Consider the following 15,458-nt stretch of genomic DNA (forward strand, 5'->3'; position numbering starts at 1 on the left):
AGTTGTGTTCCCATAATGCACTGATAAAAATACATGGAAAACAAAACACAAATTCTTAGCAAGTACATCCCAATAATTAAAACCAAAACATGAGCTTGATTAAAGGTTTTGGTGTTCATAGCCTTAAAAACGCATATTTTTTTAGCCAATTTCATTTATCCATTTATCCTCTGTACTGACATCTTCCTGATGCTGCTCTCCTATACAGTTTACTTCCTACTGTACTGTAGCTAAACAATCATGGTCAAAGAAACAGCAAATTATTCCCAGTGTCTACTTATTAGGTAGACTATGCACATGATTCAAATGTAGCCCATACTTCAGTTAAATCACCACATTAGAGGACAGTGGGGATTCAATACAAATAGATACAAATAGGATAAAGGCTAGAGGGACCTTCTAGAGGAAAAATACCAACTTTCTTCTTGCCTTCTTTATAAAAGATGAAGATCAAGTGCATAAAAGATGAAGATCAACCAGGGTGGGCTGAAGAAAGCATGGTAACTTCTCGGAGGCTTGAAACAATAGAGGCATACTTTTTGCTCACACGTGGGATTGTATCCACTGTAGATAGATATTTTTTTTTTTTTAATTTTTTAGACATTGATTATCTCTTTACTCTATTCATTTATTTATATGTGGTGCTGAGAATCGAACCCAGTGTCTCACACATTCTAGGCAAGTGCTCTACCACTGAGCCACAATCCCAGCCCGATAGATATTTCTTAATGATCACACAGGGAACCAGGCTGGTGGAGCAGCCATCTTAAACATTTCCATTTGCTATACCTTGGGAGGAGAAAACAGTTCTCAAGGCTTATGGGCACTTGAACTTGTCAGACTGGAAGTGACACGTATCACTTCCAATCCCAACTCATTGGCCTGAATAAGACCTGTGGCTCTGCCCAGTCAGAAGAGATGCACAGGTATGATCCTACACTGCAACACAAAGGCAGTGGGCTGGAAACATTTAGTCAACACCTGTGATGATGACTACACAAATCTAAACCACTTTTAATTAAATTCATTAGGGATAAGCAGTCTCAGATTATCAGAACAAAAATGTCAATCATTGAAACATGAAAAAATAGAAGTTTAAGAACAATAGAGCAATTGGCACATTTATTGAATATGTTGCACAAAGAAGTGGCATCAGGTGAAGATATAGATTTAAAAACGGGTTTGGAAAATTTATCAATGATAAGGCTAAACTTGGCCAAAATATAACGCTTATCCATGGTGTTGGTATGAGGAGCACAAACCCTAATGAACATAAAAAAGCATTGTGGCAAGATAATTGAGATGGAGCCTGGCCTGAGATGACCTCAGAGCTGACCCACTTGGTCAATCCTAATGCTGTCACATTTTAAGGTCCCTTCAAATAGCATTTGAGGAATCTTTCTCTTATATTCAATGGAGGAAGATTTTCCCCAACTTACACAACACAGTGGCAGGATTAAATCACAGGGAGGCAATACAGCCAAATGCTACCTACGAGTTAACACAGTTCACACAATCCAATTCTTTCTTATCAGAGAAGATTCAGCTTGGTGAAAATACTGAAGGAGTTTCCTGGATGGTGTACAAGAAGAAACAAATCAACCACTAATAATTCTTTCTGCATCACCAGTTTTAAACTTCTTCCCCCCAAAAGGTCCGTTTCTTACCTACTCTATTTTTAGTTATAGTTTCCTATTTCAGTGACCTTCTTTGTGAACTCCAGAGTACCTTTGTAATCCAAATCTTTGCATTAAAACTTCAGAACAAAGAAAGTAGACCAGGTGGGTATCGAATACAACCTGGAAGTATTAACTACATTTCATAGTGAATCTTTAGTTTTTTAAAATGCTGCCAATAGTCTATTCTATGTTTATATCTGCCTCTGCTTTCTCCCTTTGATTTTGCATCCTGCCATCTGTCAAATGTGAAAATTAATACAAACAGACAAGGAAATGTATTGTGATTGACATTTTACATGGACTTTTTTTTGTTCCTTCTAAACGTTCTCATAGCCTTTAAGGATTCTGAAAGACAACACTAAAGAACATCATCGCCCCAGAACAGCATCACAAAAAAATCTCCCTGAGCATTGGGGCCTTCCCTCCTCCCATCAGGAGAGATGGGTGCAGACTCATCACCCCTGAGGACTTGAGGAAAGCAGGGAAATGCGGTTCTTGGAAGGCTGAGCCTGTTCTGTCCTTGAGCATTTGGCCTCAGCAGAGCAGGATGCACTACCCCTAGAGAGGCCACTGAAGGCAAGAGAGCCTTTTCTCAGTTGCTGGAGAGCTGAAAGAAAGACTGGTTGGAACCCTCCTGGAAGAAGGTCGCTTGATTAACCCAGCCCGCGTGATCCTGATAACAGCATCAAGTACTATCACAGGGAAGAATTTTCAATTTATTTCACAGAAAAGATAGCTTGATCCAAGCCAGCATCTCTGCTCCCCTGGGAAAGCTCCCAAAGGAAGCTCAGGGAGGAGAGTGCAGGGCCTTTGCTGGGTCTTTACCTCCCATTCTTCAGGGCCTGCTGGCCAGGATCCTTGTTCTTCCCTGCTGGGCTTCTGCACACTTAGGTTTACAAGAAAGAGGCCAAAGCATGAGGAGAGGGAATGAGGTCGGCCCTTCCCAAGTTTCCTCTAAGATTTAGAGTAATCTTCAAGGGAGAGGTTGATTTCTGTTGTTTGGATTTTCTGTGCATTTTTTTTTTTTAATTTGTGTGTATTTCATTGTATTGAAAGTCAGTTGTGTTTGCCCGCCCAGTGGACCTTCTCCCTCCCCCTTCATCTTTCTGTGAGGGACCAAGTGCCCTGCTCTCAGCCCTTTTGGTTCAGGAAGGGCTGCCCTAACCCCATGAGGCAGAGAACACATAAAACACTGGAGTAGTTACAGAAAGCACTCTGTCCAAGCCTTCAGGGATTGGTTAAGAGATCCCACTTCACCCAGGCTGGACTGGTGAGAACTGCAAACCAGGGGCTATGGCTGGTGCTGTCTGTGGGATGGAGTTGACAAAATGGCCACATGGCAGTTGGTGCTGGCTGTGGCCATCCTTGCTTTCTATGTGCTGGCTTCATTCCAAAACAGGCTTCACATATGGTAGTAAGGAAAACAGAGAGAGAAAGAGAGAGGGAAGCAATTTGTAGACACTTCTGAATGGCTCTGAATTCATCCATGCTGGGACTGAATCTCTGGACTTCTAAATTAAGTGAGTTCATAAACTCACTTGCTTTCCCCGGGAAGTTATTTAAGAGACTAAGTCAGAACAGAGGCTCAAAAGATCCACCTAGATTGAAAATTACAGGTTTCCAGTGGGCAACCCATTTCACAGGGCCTCCAGAAGTGTGTAGTTTTAAAAGTTGATTTACTGTACTTTTCTCTCAGGGTAATAACATTATGCACAACCAAGACACCAATTTCTCAGGGGCTCTGTGTGGTCACCATGTTTATTTTGGTTTGAGTCCTGGAAGAGACTGCAGCCATCTTCCTTAATCAGAGTTACAATCTCTAGCTTGGTATCCTATTTTCTTTTAAAATGATATAAATAAGTCTTCTGTTCTAAATCTGCATAATTTACATGGGCTCACATCATTAAAATACATTCTTGCCTTTTTGTATTGTCCTTGTTTTTGTCTCCATCTTGTGCAATCCCATTCACTATTTTTTTTTTCTTGCTTACTTTCCACACTTTCTTACAATATACGTCCCTGACTATATGGTCCATTTAATAAGCCTTAGCTGTTTTTTTGTTTTTTGTTTTTTTTTGGTACTGGGGATTGAACCCAGGGGGGCACTCAATCACTGAGCCATGTTCTCTGTCCTATTTTGTATTTTATTTAGAGACAGGGTCTCACTGAATTGCTTAGCATCTCATTGTTGCTGAGGCTGGCTTTGAACTCATGATCCTCTTGCCTCAGCCTCCCGAACCCCTGGGATTACAGGCATGTGCCACCATGCCTGGTTAATAAGCCTTAACTTTGAATTTGCATTTCCACATCTCTTCCTATTATAAAATAAGCATAAATATAGCTATTATCAACTTGCCACTTATGGAGTATCTTCTATCAACCAAATTCCCCACTGTATTATTTATTTCATCTTCTCAAACACCCTATGGAATCGCTGTGACTTTGGCTACATCATTTAACTCTTCTGATCCTTATTTTCCTCCACTATGAAACAGACACATGGAAATCAGAGCTGAAACTAGAAGCCTGGTTTATATTTCTCTAAACTTGTGATCTTTCTTCCAAACGGCTGATGTCCCCCCCATGGGTGCTGGGTGCTATGTCGCACAGTCTTTCTTCAAATGAGTCAGCTGCCTTAAGATCTCTGATAAAATGGTTTTTCAATGACTCATTCAGGCTGCCTGAGTACCTTCCCTCAGCAACCTGTGTGCCTCTGTGAAGGAAGCACCCAGAAGAGACAGAGAAGAGAGGGAAAGAAGTAAAAAAAAAAAAAAAAAAAAAAAAAAACCGGCAGTCAAAGCAAGATACATTCTGCATAAACATGTTTAACAAATAGACCCTTCTTTCCATGTTTCCCCTCAAGGAATCATTGAGAAAATATTACACTAAAAAAAGGGGGGAGGCAGTATGAAACACAGAAATGCATGGATGATGTCATGCCTGGGAAAATATCTGGCTCTATCTCTGGACTCTCTCCCATACTTAAAATAACTATAATCTGGATTTCATAGAAAACTCCTAAAATTTCCAGAAAAGGAACAGCTGCAAATGTCCATATCTAAAGAACTTGGATAAGGATTAACTTCCCCCTCAGGTTCTCAGCATTCTGTGGTAAGAAATAATTCATTCTTTCTCCTATTACATTACAGTGCAGATAATAATTTGTAGAATATAATGGGAAGCTGAGCATGGCAGGGGGCAAGGTCAGATGCAAATCCAACAGGTTACCTGCCGCCTGCTCTCTGATTGCATCTGGCTAGGAAATGGGTTCATCCGGGACTTCTGGGACAGCTATGTTCTTCATGACTTAGATACAGAGAAAATTCGAGAGGCAATTTTTCTGATGGGTGAGAAAGTAGCAGCTCAAAAGAGAATATATGCTCAGAGGTGGGCTGAGCTTTAATTTGGGGTTGTGGTTAGTAAGGGTATTGTAGTTCGTAGGCCAACCTGGAAGACTAGAGATCATGGGACTGGATTATGGGTTTATTCAAAGTAAATTAAAAAGCTCCAAGTTCTTGAGGGGCCAAATCCAGTGCTTATTTAGTGGTTGAGAGGAATCCCTTTTTAAATCTATGTTCCTGGAAGAATTGAGAAACCCAAATCCTTAGGTTTTTATGAGAACAACAGACCAAGACTAATCATTTCAGTTGAATGGATAAAGGAGAAAAACATCTTCCTCAATACAGAAGAAGAGAACCTTTTGAAGTTAAAAGGATGAGAAAGAAAACAAAATGACCAAAGAGGGCAGGAGACACACACACACACACACACACAGTAAGACTCCAGAAGTGAACAAAATGAAGAGAAGGTGAACCTTCACATAGCCAGAAGAGGAGCTCTAGAGCAGATATCACACAATCGTGAATACAAATCAGATCATCTTAGCACAGTGATAATAAAAGGATCAATGTTTGAATCAAAGCTGTAGCTTTTATAACAGGTGTCATTAGACTCCCACGACGCTCAAAATGAAAGAAGTCAAGTAATTTCTAAGTGGGCTTCTTGTCCATGTGTCAATCAGCTACTTGCTTTTTTCTCATAATGTCTTGGGCATGTCTTCATGCCTATGCACATAGATTTCTCTAACTAATCATAAATGCTGTCGGGTATTTTGCAGTATGAGCAATTCAGTCCTGTACATGTTGATTTGGTGAAACTACAGTTAGGGCCACCAGTGTGTGACTGAGAAATGGAGAACCAGAAAGCTGAAGACTCCCCAGAAGAGGTTGTGCTCCTAGATCCTGCTCCCCAGAACCCCTCAGAGCGGCTGTGATGGTGGAACTAGCAGTGGGGTGACCCAGACTGCAAGCAGAAGCTGAAAATGGTTGCTAGGCGACTTACCTGCTCCAGATCCTCCAGTGACCTTTTGTTTTCTCCTGTTGGATCCTGGTAAGGCAAGACAAAGAGCTCGGCAGTGGTGGGTAAACCAGGCAGTACTGCCACCAGGATGTGCTGGCTTGGAATTCCTGTGGCCTGAGAAAGAGAGGCTCGGGTGAGTCCTGCAGAAAATGATGAAAAGGAACCAGGTATTCAGCTGGGGTGTGGGCTGAGGCAGAAGACCCAAGGAAGTATGTGGGGGACATGAAGGCAGAGGCCTGGGTGCTCTTGGCAGGAAGGCACAGGAGAGGCACCCCTGGATCACAAGTGCAGACTCCAGAGAGAGCCACAGAGGTTTCTTCCCAGCTCCGCCATTGTGAGACTCACCCATCACTTATCTTCTCACTGCCTACACTTCCTTAAATAGAAAACAGGGACCCTCACTAACTTCTTTATCTGCTTCCCTAGGCCATCATCCCTGCTATCCCAGCTTCTTTCTTCGTCACCCAAGTGGAGATACTCTTCAAATCCACCCGTCATATTCTAATTATCAACCCAAGTAGGACAGCCCTCAGGGGCTCCTGTTCACTTCTGTCCAGTACCAGAAGCTGATGGCCAGTCCTGCTCCATGAAGCACTCTGAGCCCTTCACTTGCTGTGCTCACGCTTCTCTTAAAATTAGAGATATCACTCAATTTCCTCTTTGCCTTTTTCTAGCTTTCCCTTAGGCTTATATCCCAGGGTGTCCCCCAATCCCTCTCTCTGCACAGTTCTAGGATCAGCAGTCATAATCCCATCTTCTCTCTTCATGGTCAGTCAGAACACACTGCTTGGCTGTTTCACTAGGGACTTCCAACAAATATGTCAAAAAAAAAAAGAACTTGCCATTCCATTCCACCCCCTCCATTTTCATTCTATCTTTAAGGTGACAGGAAGTAGGCCCTTCCCAGATTCTCTAGCCCGAAGCCTTTCACTCACCTCCAGTATGACACCCTCCTGACTCTGTTACATGCAATCATCCTATGAGACCCTGACAAGTCCTCTTCCACACTAATGATCCTACTGGTTCCTTCTCACTTAAACATCCACCACTGAAATCCCAATTCAATCTTTATGTGCATCCCATCAAGTTTTACCTGTGTTTCTCTGTGTGCCTGCCACCTCCCTCGGGATGTCTTCTCTCTCTGTTTGCAGATAGAACTCTGCTTACCTTTCATGAGTCATTTACAAATCCACACATTTCAGTACATCGGTCCCTAGTTTCTCAAGTAGGTGACTGTCTTGGAGCTACCTTTTTTGAAGTAGTCACAAATTTTCTATGCATTTGATTCCTCGTCGTGTGCCTGGAATTTTGCTAAGTAACCTATAGATATTGTTTTATGCAAAATAAATAAATAATAAAGCAAGCAAGTATAGTTCCACCTTACTTGGATGGTAAAAAAAAATCACATCACAGGTTGGTGCCTCAGGATGCTCACTCTGAGTTTAGTGTTCAGGGAACTTAGTAAGAAGAGCTTGAGAACAACACCTCTGGGGTAGGGTAGGTTAGCAGGCATGGACACGGGAGAAACTGAGCAGCCATGTAGGTCCAGTGACAGCCTCAAAGGACCTGTGGGGAGACAGGCTGGCCTTCAGAGTTTTTGTAGGTTGGGCTGACATGGCCAGGACTTTGTGTGCATAACCATACCTGTCCATCACTCGACTGGAGCTACCCTGTGAGATGACATGATCCAGGACAAGGCAGCTGAAGCCTCTGCCCACAGCTCCCTAGCAGCTAAGACAAGTCTCTCCTGAACCAGGATCTAGGGATGTGTCCTTGTCTCCACCCCAGGAAATATGGGTGTTGAGGGCAAGTTAGATAGTGGCTCAAAGCCATTTAGGAAGAGGCTGTGATGCTTATGAAGCTGCATTTCATGGTGAAGCCTGTGATGGTAACCTGAACTCTAGGCCGCCTTTCTCCTGACACACACACAAGCACCAGCTCCCATTACAGCTGAGCACATGCTGTTTAATGCCCCTATTAGATTGTAAACTCAGAGATTAAATTAAATCATCCTCATTATAACAAAAATGCTTCCTGAATGACATTTAATTAAAGATTTCATCACGATGTGTCAATAGCAAAAGCCAATTTGATGAGGAATGGACCACTAATTTTATACCAAATTCTGTCACATAAATGAATAGGAAGAAAACTGCCAATAAACCGACTCTAAGTTGTACATTTTATAGGGATTGTGAGGGCACACTTGACAATGTGTCCCTTAAGACTTAGGAAAGTAGCCAAGTGTAATTGCTGATCTCAAAGACAGGGTTCCAGGGGACCACAGGCTGGATCAGCTGCCTACTGGGATGGAGTAACTGGAGAGTTTTGGGTACTAAAAGATATTACCACCCCCCCCACACACACCACCACCCTGTCTCGAAGGATGCTGAGCAACAGATTTATTCTTGTTTAGCTGATTATAATATGCAGCAGCCTTAGGAATACTGATGAGCAGTGGTTTCTGGCTTACTGGACAGCTGGTGGGAAGGAGGCGGCCCAGGGCATCTGACCTCTAGATAATGTGAAGAGAAATCAGTCCAGAAGGCTAATCACTGCTGAGCTGGTGCCTGAGCTGGTGCCCACAATCACCTGGTGGGTTTGGATTATTGCCTGGGATACTTAGGTCCCTAGGGGGTCCTATGTCCCTAGAAGGTTGCAGAGTTAACCAGGTGGGCTGTGGGTTCATGAAAAGTTGTAAGTCATCTCGCTTGAATAGCAGGAGAAAGAAACCAATTGTCACTCCAGGGACAGATGGCTCCAAAGGCAGAAAGTCCTTAGTCTAGTAGCTGCTCTTCCTGGTAGCCACAGTGTTGAAGCTTCAATAATGGCATGCCTGATGAAGCCACGGAGACAGAGCTGGACTGCAATTACCAGGAGACACATGAAGATCCCCCCTCTCCACCCCAATATGGCTTCCATCCCCGATTCTCCTTGAAGGAAGACAATAGACAGCAGTACTGTGGAACAGTAGGAAACCACAAAATGGAGATTCTAGCCTTGAAGGTCTGAGCCTGAATTTGTAGCGGCATGACCTTGGGCAAGTTCCGTGACGCCTCTTATACCTGTAAAAGGAGTACAAGCTTCATAGGCTTATCCTTGGTATTTAACATTAAACAGTATGAAGCACTGACGGGAGGGTCTAGGATATTTTAAGTGCTAAATAAATGTCATAAAGGTCATGGTGTGAGGACTGGAATGCTGAGAGGCTGATACGGGATCTCTTTTCTGACCAGGGTTCTCTGAATGTCTTATTACATCACCATTTCCCATCAGTGGAAACGTGTTGGGAGCAGGATATACAGAAACTTAAACTGGATTTCTGTGTGGGTTCAGAACCTCAGGAAAAAGACAGCTCGTGCCTAACGTCCTGGGTTTGTGCACCTAGTCCAAGCAGCCCCAGAGCTGCTATCCCACTGTGCTCACTCCTGCAAGTGGAGTAGGTCGGGGAAGATGGTACTCCCACAAAGGGTGTCTTACCCCCTATTCAGGAACATCTGCTCAGGGAGGGATAAAGTGTACCCTCTTGGATGCTCCTAGAAACCTCAGGAGATCATGTTGCATTACAAAACCCTAGACACTGGACTCAGGCCCTTCATTTCAGTTATGAAGCTTTGTCACCTATTGGCTGTGAGAGTTTATGAAAGTCTTCTAACTTCTCTGAACCTCAGTTGCCTCATCTATGAAAAGAAAATAGTAATAGCTTCCTTTTGGTACTGGTACAGGAGGGAAATGTCTTTAAGAGAAGCAGGACATGTGACCCACCATCAGGTATGAGTCCTCACCGCACATAGTGGTGGGGCTGGCACCCAGGCTGCTCTTAGTAATTACACTTGCCCACGAGGACACTCGGGGCGTATGCCCCTCCATTATTATGCACAGTGGCTCATCTTACACTAAAGGCCTCATCCATCGTGAACTCTGTCTAAGCAGAATCAACTTTGTGAGGGACAAGCACCTCGTGACTCTCACGGTTGCTCTTTACCCTGGTGCCTGCCACAGGCCTGCATGTGAGGGCTCACCGATGACACCACACCTTGGAACTAGCTTCCTGTGGCTCCATCTCTTTCCTGTCCCTTCTTAGATGTTCTTCCATAAAGTTCTCCAAGGACAGATAGAAAATGGGTCCAAATGAGAGAAGAACTCTTGGCACTCACTTCCACCAGGGACTTTTTGATGACTCTGCTGATGTCCCTCCTCCACTCAGGAATGTCCGGGTTGTAGTCATCCAGGTTTGGAGAAAAGGACAAGCGAAGAGAGCGGAATTCCTCTGGGGATACAACAGCAGGTGGATTACTGGAAGTCAGGTACTTTAGTCAAGCAGCATAAACTTTGTATTTGATGCAAAGCCCTCATGGACGGTCCTCTCCTTTCACACTCACCAGAGAGATCCTTCTAGAAAGCAAATTTACTATTCCTGTCCCTGGTATCTCATTAGTTCCTGACTTTATAAACCAAATTCTAGGACTCTGGCCCACGCCTAGCTCTATAGACTTTGACTATTATCCCTAGTTCCATACTTTGCCTTCCTGGATACTAACTGACCTTGGGGCTCTGAACACATGATATACTTATGACCCCAGTGCCTTTGCCTGTCCTCTTCCTCTACCTGGAATGCCCATTCACCCCACTGTCTTTCCACAAAGCTTTCAAGCTCTAGTTTAAGCTTTCCCGACTGACCTTTCTACCAAACCTCAAACATTTTAATTTTTTAATGAAACTACTGTGTTTTTCACATACTTTTATCATATGATTGTATAACAATAGTTACATAATTACATACTTTTATTTATTATAGTTAGTTTATCTTTTGTCTGCAAAGAAGTTTCATTGAAAGGAATTTTAAGCTCCTTATGTTGAGGACTGTGTTTGTTTTTTGTGTCACCCCTGAATTAGGCCTGGGTTCATCTGCATCCTCCAGGAAATGGGTTGGGGATTAAACAAACAAAGATTTTATGAACAGAATCATCTTTGGGAGAAATTGAGGAGGGACCCAGGGGAGGCATGGAGAGCCATCAGCTCACAGGCCTGCAGGGCTGTGAGAGAGAGGAAGAGGGCTGGTGACTGCCCTGCCGCATGCAGAAGGCTCAGCAAGATGGCTGGGAGATGTTGAACCAAAGCTGACCTGCAAAGGAGTCCCCTGCGTCCCAGGAATGGGCCAGCCTCAGTACCCCGGAGACACTCATCACTGGCTGGGACCCAGCCCTAGAAGCAGCAGCCAGGCCCACGACAGCGAGGAATTCTGGAGCACAGCATCCAGGGCTTGTCAGTTTTGCTTCCCAGAGTTGGCAGTTTCTAGGGTGCATTTTTATGGCTTCTACACCTTAACACAGGACAGTGTTTGCCAAAGGGCACACCCAGGTAAGCTCTCCCCTACAACCTGTGAGTGACTCCACAGTGAAGTTTAGATTCTTACCAAGCCTTCCTGTTCCCCCACACCCTGGTGTAGACTTACTCTCCTACCCCAGCTCACCTCTGCCTCTCCACATTACAGCATGTAGCTCTTCTCATTGTTCAGTCTGCTAGCAGACTTTCTGACCAACTGACCTCAGGCAGCCTCCTGTTCACCAGACTCAAGTCCCTCCATCTCTGATCCTGTTTGTCTTCTTTATACCTAATATTATTTAATTTGTCTTCACTACATGTCTTCCTAACTGGAATGTAAAATGATTAAGAACAGGGACTATGTTCCTGGCTGTGAGAGAGTGCTAGAACATAGTAGGCTTTCAATTATTATCTCTGGAACATTTAATTAGTAAAAGTTTATTGAATAAATAAATGATTAAATTATAGCAAAGGCTCTCTGTTATTTCTATGTTTACTTCTTCAGTACACAGTCCTTATTTTAAGCATGTCCTTGGGTTTCAGTTGGGGCTAAGCGATGTCACTGGTATCAATTATAAATTCAGGAAACATAAAATCCCCCTCGTGCACTTCCTAATGTTGCTGATGGGTTATCAAACACATGCTTTGAAGATGCTTACATTATAAGATGTGAATTTATGGCAGTAACCTGATTCCAAAGACATATTTTTCAAAGCTTGACTATTTTATGAGTCACTGGTCACCTAGGCGAATATCACTGATTCAGTTCTGATGGAGAATAACGAAATGCATGTTAATTAGCAGTGTGGTAAACCGTGGCACTGAGGATGCACCCACTGAGTTGTAACTTTGCAGCTCTGATGGTATAAATTTATGTCACTCTAACTTTCTCTGCACCTCTCACCAAGCTCTAGAGAGTTATCTACAGGGGACAGTGTTCACCTTAGTGAAAGGACATGGATGATACAGCTGCCTCCATGATGACGGCTGGGAAGTGGTGATGGTGTGGCTGAATTTATTCAATAAACAGGGGCTGCCTGTGGGAGGACTTCAGGCAAACACCAGAAATATAGCTCTTTTGCAGGTGCTGAAAGAGCATTTGCATTTTTTATTTAAAGGCAAACCCATACCCTGGAGCAAATTAATGGAAATAATGCAAACTAGATTTTCTTTCTTTCATTCTATTGGGGGTTACTCCGGGTAGCCAAATTTTGTTTTATTGTGTATGTGTGGTGTTGGGGATTGAACCCAGGGCCTCCTGTATGCTATACATGTTGGCCAAGCATCTGCTACTGGGCTGCACCTCCAGCCCCTCCATCCACTTCTCTGTGGAATGCCTTCTTCCTCTGACCATAATGATATCCTCTTCCCTTTGACTAAGCTTTAGACAGGTGTCTAACAGGAGGCCCCTGACCTCCCTTTTCTTGAGCACTTACTCTAAATAACTTGCAGCTGTAATTTCTTTCTCTGCCCCACTGAGGTGCTAAAGATTCTAATCTGCTACAACTCAGGAAAGGGTTCATTATCATCAAGAAATAAAGGTTTCCCTGTCTCCTTGGCTATGAGGGAGGATGGGAAACTAACTCCCCCCAAAGGGTCATTCATTCAAGCAGAGGACTAATCACACTGATAACTACATGTACTCCTCAATATCCTCCAGTACTTTCCTATTAGCTAATCCCAGCATGTTGGGATCTTCTGCCTTTTGTTTCAGTGGAGTTCAATCCTGCCTGTTTAATTCTGTCTGGTGTGATTCTTCCTTAATAAGTCACACTTGTCACTAAAAATTCCAAATCATGTGTAGGACACCTTGGATAACTCATTGGATTGAAGATGAGTTAAGGATGGTTGGTGGCTCAGGAATTTGGTTAAAGGAGGGGGAGACCACTTCCTCTGCTGAAATCTTTAATGAAGAGAGAGAGAATGCATTTTATGTAAAGTGAGTCACCCTCGGATGATTCCTTTAAGGAAACTGCAGAAAGAGGAAGAAGGAACAGCAGTGGGGTAGAAGGTGCACAGAAACTTGTCCTCTGGGTTCAGAATTCTTAGGCTGTTTATTGATTACACTTATCTCATGTTTGCTTATTTGTAAAACAGAGATAATTACAGATTTTTTCTTGTCTATTCAAAGGATTCAATAAAACAGATCATATACATCAAGTGCTTAGAACAGATACAGGTGGTGGTGAGTAAGTGCTTCATCAATGTTAGTTATTATCACCTTCACCATGACCTTGCTGGATCGATCTGTCATTAAATAGCAGAAATGACTTTAAACCAGTAGTTATCCATATTTGGATCTCAAGTTCCTATCTGTAAAATGGCACCTGATAAGAAAAGGCCAAAACCCCTCCAGATTTAAGGTTTTCTTTGTGATTCTAATGAGGAGGCTACCCATACACTTAACCAAGAGGACATCTGTCAGGCTAATTGCTGAGTACCATTAGTGCAGCCTGTGACATCCAGAAGGGGCAGAGAGAGGAAAAAGAGCATCCGATGGAAAAGAAACCAAAGTCAGTCAATCAGGGTGATTTCAGACCATGGGCCCTGGGACTAGGTGGTCTGGGTTGGAAGTCCAACTCTACCTCTTACTAAGTGGGGCAAGTTATTTACCTCCAGGAGAAAATGACTAATAATATCACCTGCGTTGTAGTAGGCTTGATACGAAGATTAAATGCATTCCTGGGACCAAGAAAAGAGGTGGGGGAGGAAAGAGAAGCAAAAGTTCTCCCCACTGCACACAGCCACTCTATGGCCACCTGGCAGAGAGGCCATACTCACTGATGGGGCCTAGTTAGGAAACTCTCAGCCCTTGTATTCTTCCTGTTACTATCTGGACTGATCAAGTCTCTTCAGGAGGAAGGGAGAGAAGAGAAATCATGAAATCTAATTCCCGGCCGGCCATGCATGGAATAGTGTCCTTGGCCCTTGGGTCCTCAGACATGCTTAAAGTGGCCTACAAATGATTTTCAGGTTTTGAACATCAAACTGGCAAGATGAGAACTGAAAAACAAAACCTGACTCTCCACAGAAAGAAGTCCCAAATTATCTCATCAGCATCAATTAATTTACAGAACTGGGGTCCTGCTGCCCTTTCTCGGCCTTTCTTTCTTTCTTGTTCTCTCTTTTGGCACAGCATATACTTTCCTAACCTAAATTTAAATCCTCTTTTCCAAATAATCTGTGATGCATATGAACCCCTTCCATATTAATATTAAATGTTTGCCTTTTTACCCTCTACTGAAAACACCTGGTTCATATCCACCTGAATAGCTTTCTATGCAGGAAAAAAAAAAAAAAACTTACCAAAATGGTATCAATCTGGATGTATTGTTTTTATATCCCATTTCCAAGCAATGATCACACTTTTCCATTTCAGCATTTTCTGATGCTTTGACCACATTCAGTTTCCCACCTTGATCACAAAATTGTCCTGTACATCAGATTGTTCAATAGCCAGTCTACTGCTAAGAGTGATATCCACTTATTATGACCCTTCCTTTGCTTTGCTTTTAGTCGAGTAGAGGGTTTTTTATTTGTTCGGGTTTTTTTGTATTTTTTTTAAATGCTGACTTTTGAAAGAGATTTTTAAAAGTAATTTGATAATGGAAGATTTCTCTTAAAGTTGAACTTTCAAAAAATGCTGCGGCATTAGCTCTTTTCTTTTAGAACTGGTTTTAGCTATTCAAATGCTTCCAGCATCTCAAGTGAAATGAACCGGCTTTACTCATAATGAAACCCAGCCTGCTCCACCTGAGGTGAGTGAGCCAACAGTCTAAGTGCTTCAGACCAACTTCAAGGACACAGAACAGGGCTGGAGATGTGGCTCAAGCAGTAAGGTGCTCACCTGGCATGCACAGGGCACTGGGTTCTGTCCTCAGCACCATATAAAAATAAAATAAAGATGTTGTGTCCACCGAAAACTCAAAAAATAAACTCTCTCTCCTCTTAAGAAAAAAAAAAGAAAGAAAGAAAAAAAGAAACAAACACAGAACAAACTCCTTCTGGGTCCTGTGGCCACAGTTTTGTTGGTGAATCAAATTTCCCTAAAGGAGGAGACCAGAATCATCTCAGCTCTTTCTCGATTGTCTAGGT

At 43.0% G+C, this 15,458-nt stretch overlaps 1 protein-coding gene across 7 annotated transcripts in view; it reads right to left on the minus strand.

The window, feature by feature from the left end:
- The window catches only part of Sorcs1 (sortilin related VPS10 domain containing receptor 1), a 469,029-nt gene that overhangs the window by 23,427 nt on the left and 430,144 nt on the right, over positions 1-15,458 (minus strand). For all 7 annotated transcript variants that reach the window (XM_048807293.1, XM_048807294.1, XM_015494770.2 and 4 more), the window contains exons 22-23: positions 10,196-10,308; positions 6,021-6,152 (exon numbers count right to left, since the gene is read on the minus strand). In XM_048807293.1, the coding sequence (XP_048663250.1) occupies positions 6,021-6,152; positions 10,196-10,308 (245 nt within the window). The remainder of the gene's footprint in view (positions 1-6,020; positions 6,153-10,195; positions 10,309-15,458) is intronic.

The sequence above is a fragment of the Marmota marmota genome, unplaced genomic scaffold (genome assembly GCF_001458135.2).
Source record: "Marmota marmota marmota unplaced genomic scaffold, marMar, whole genome shotgun sequence".
Classification (NCBI taxonomy): Eukaryota; Metazoa; Chordata; class Mammalia; order Rodentia; family Sciuridae; genus Marmota; species Marmota marmota.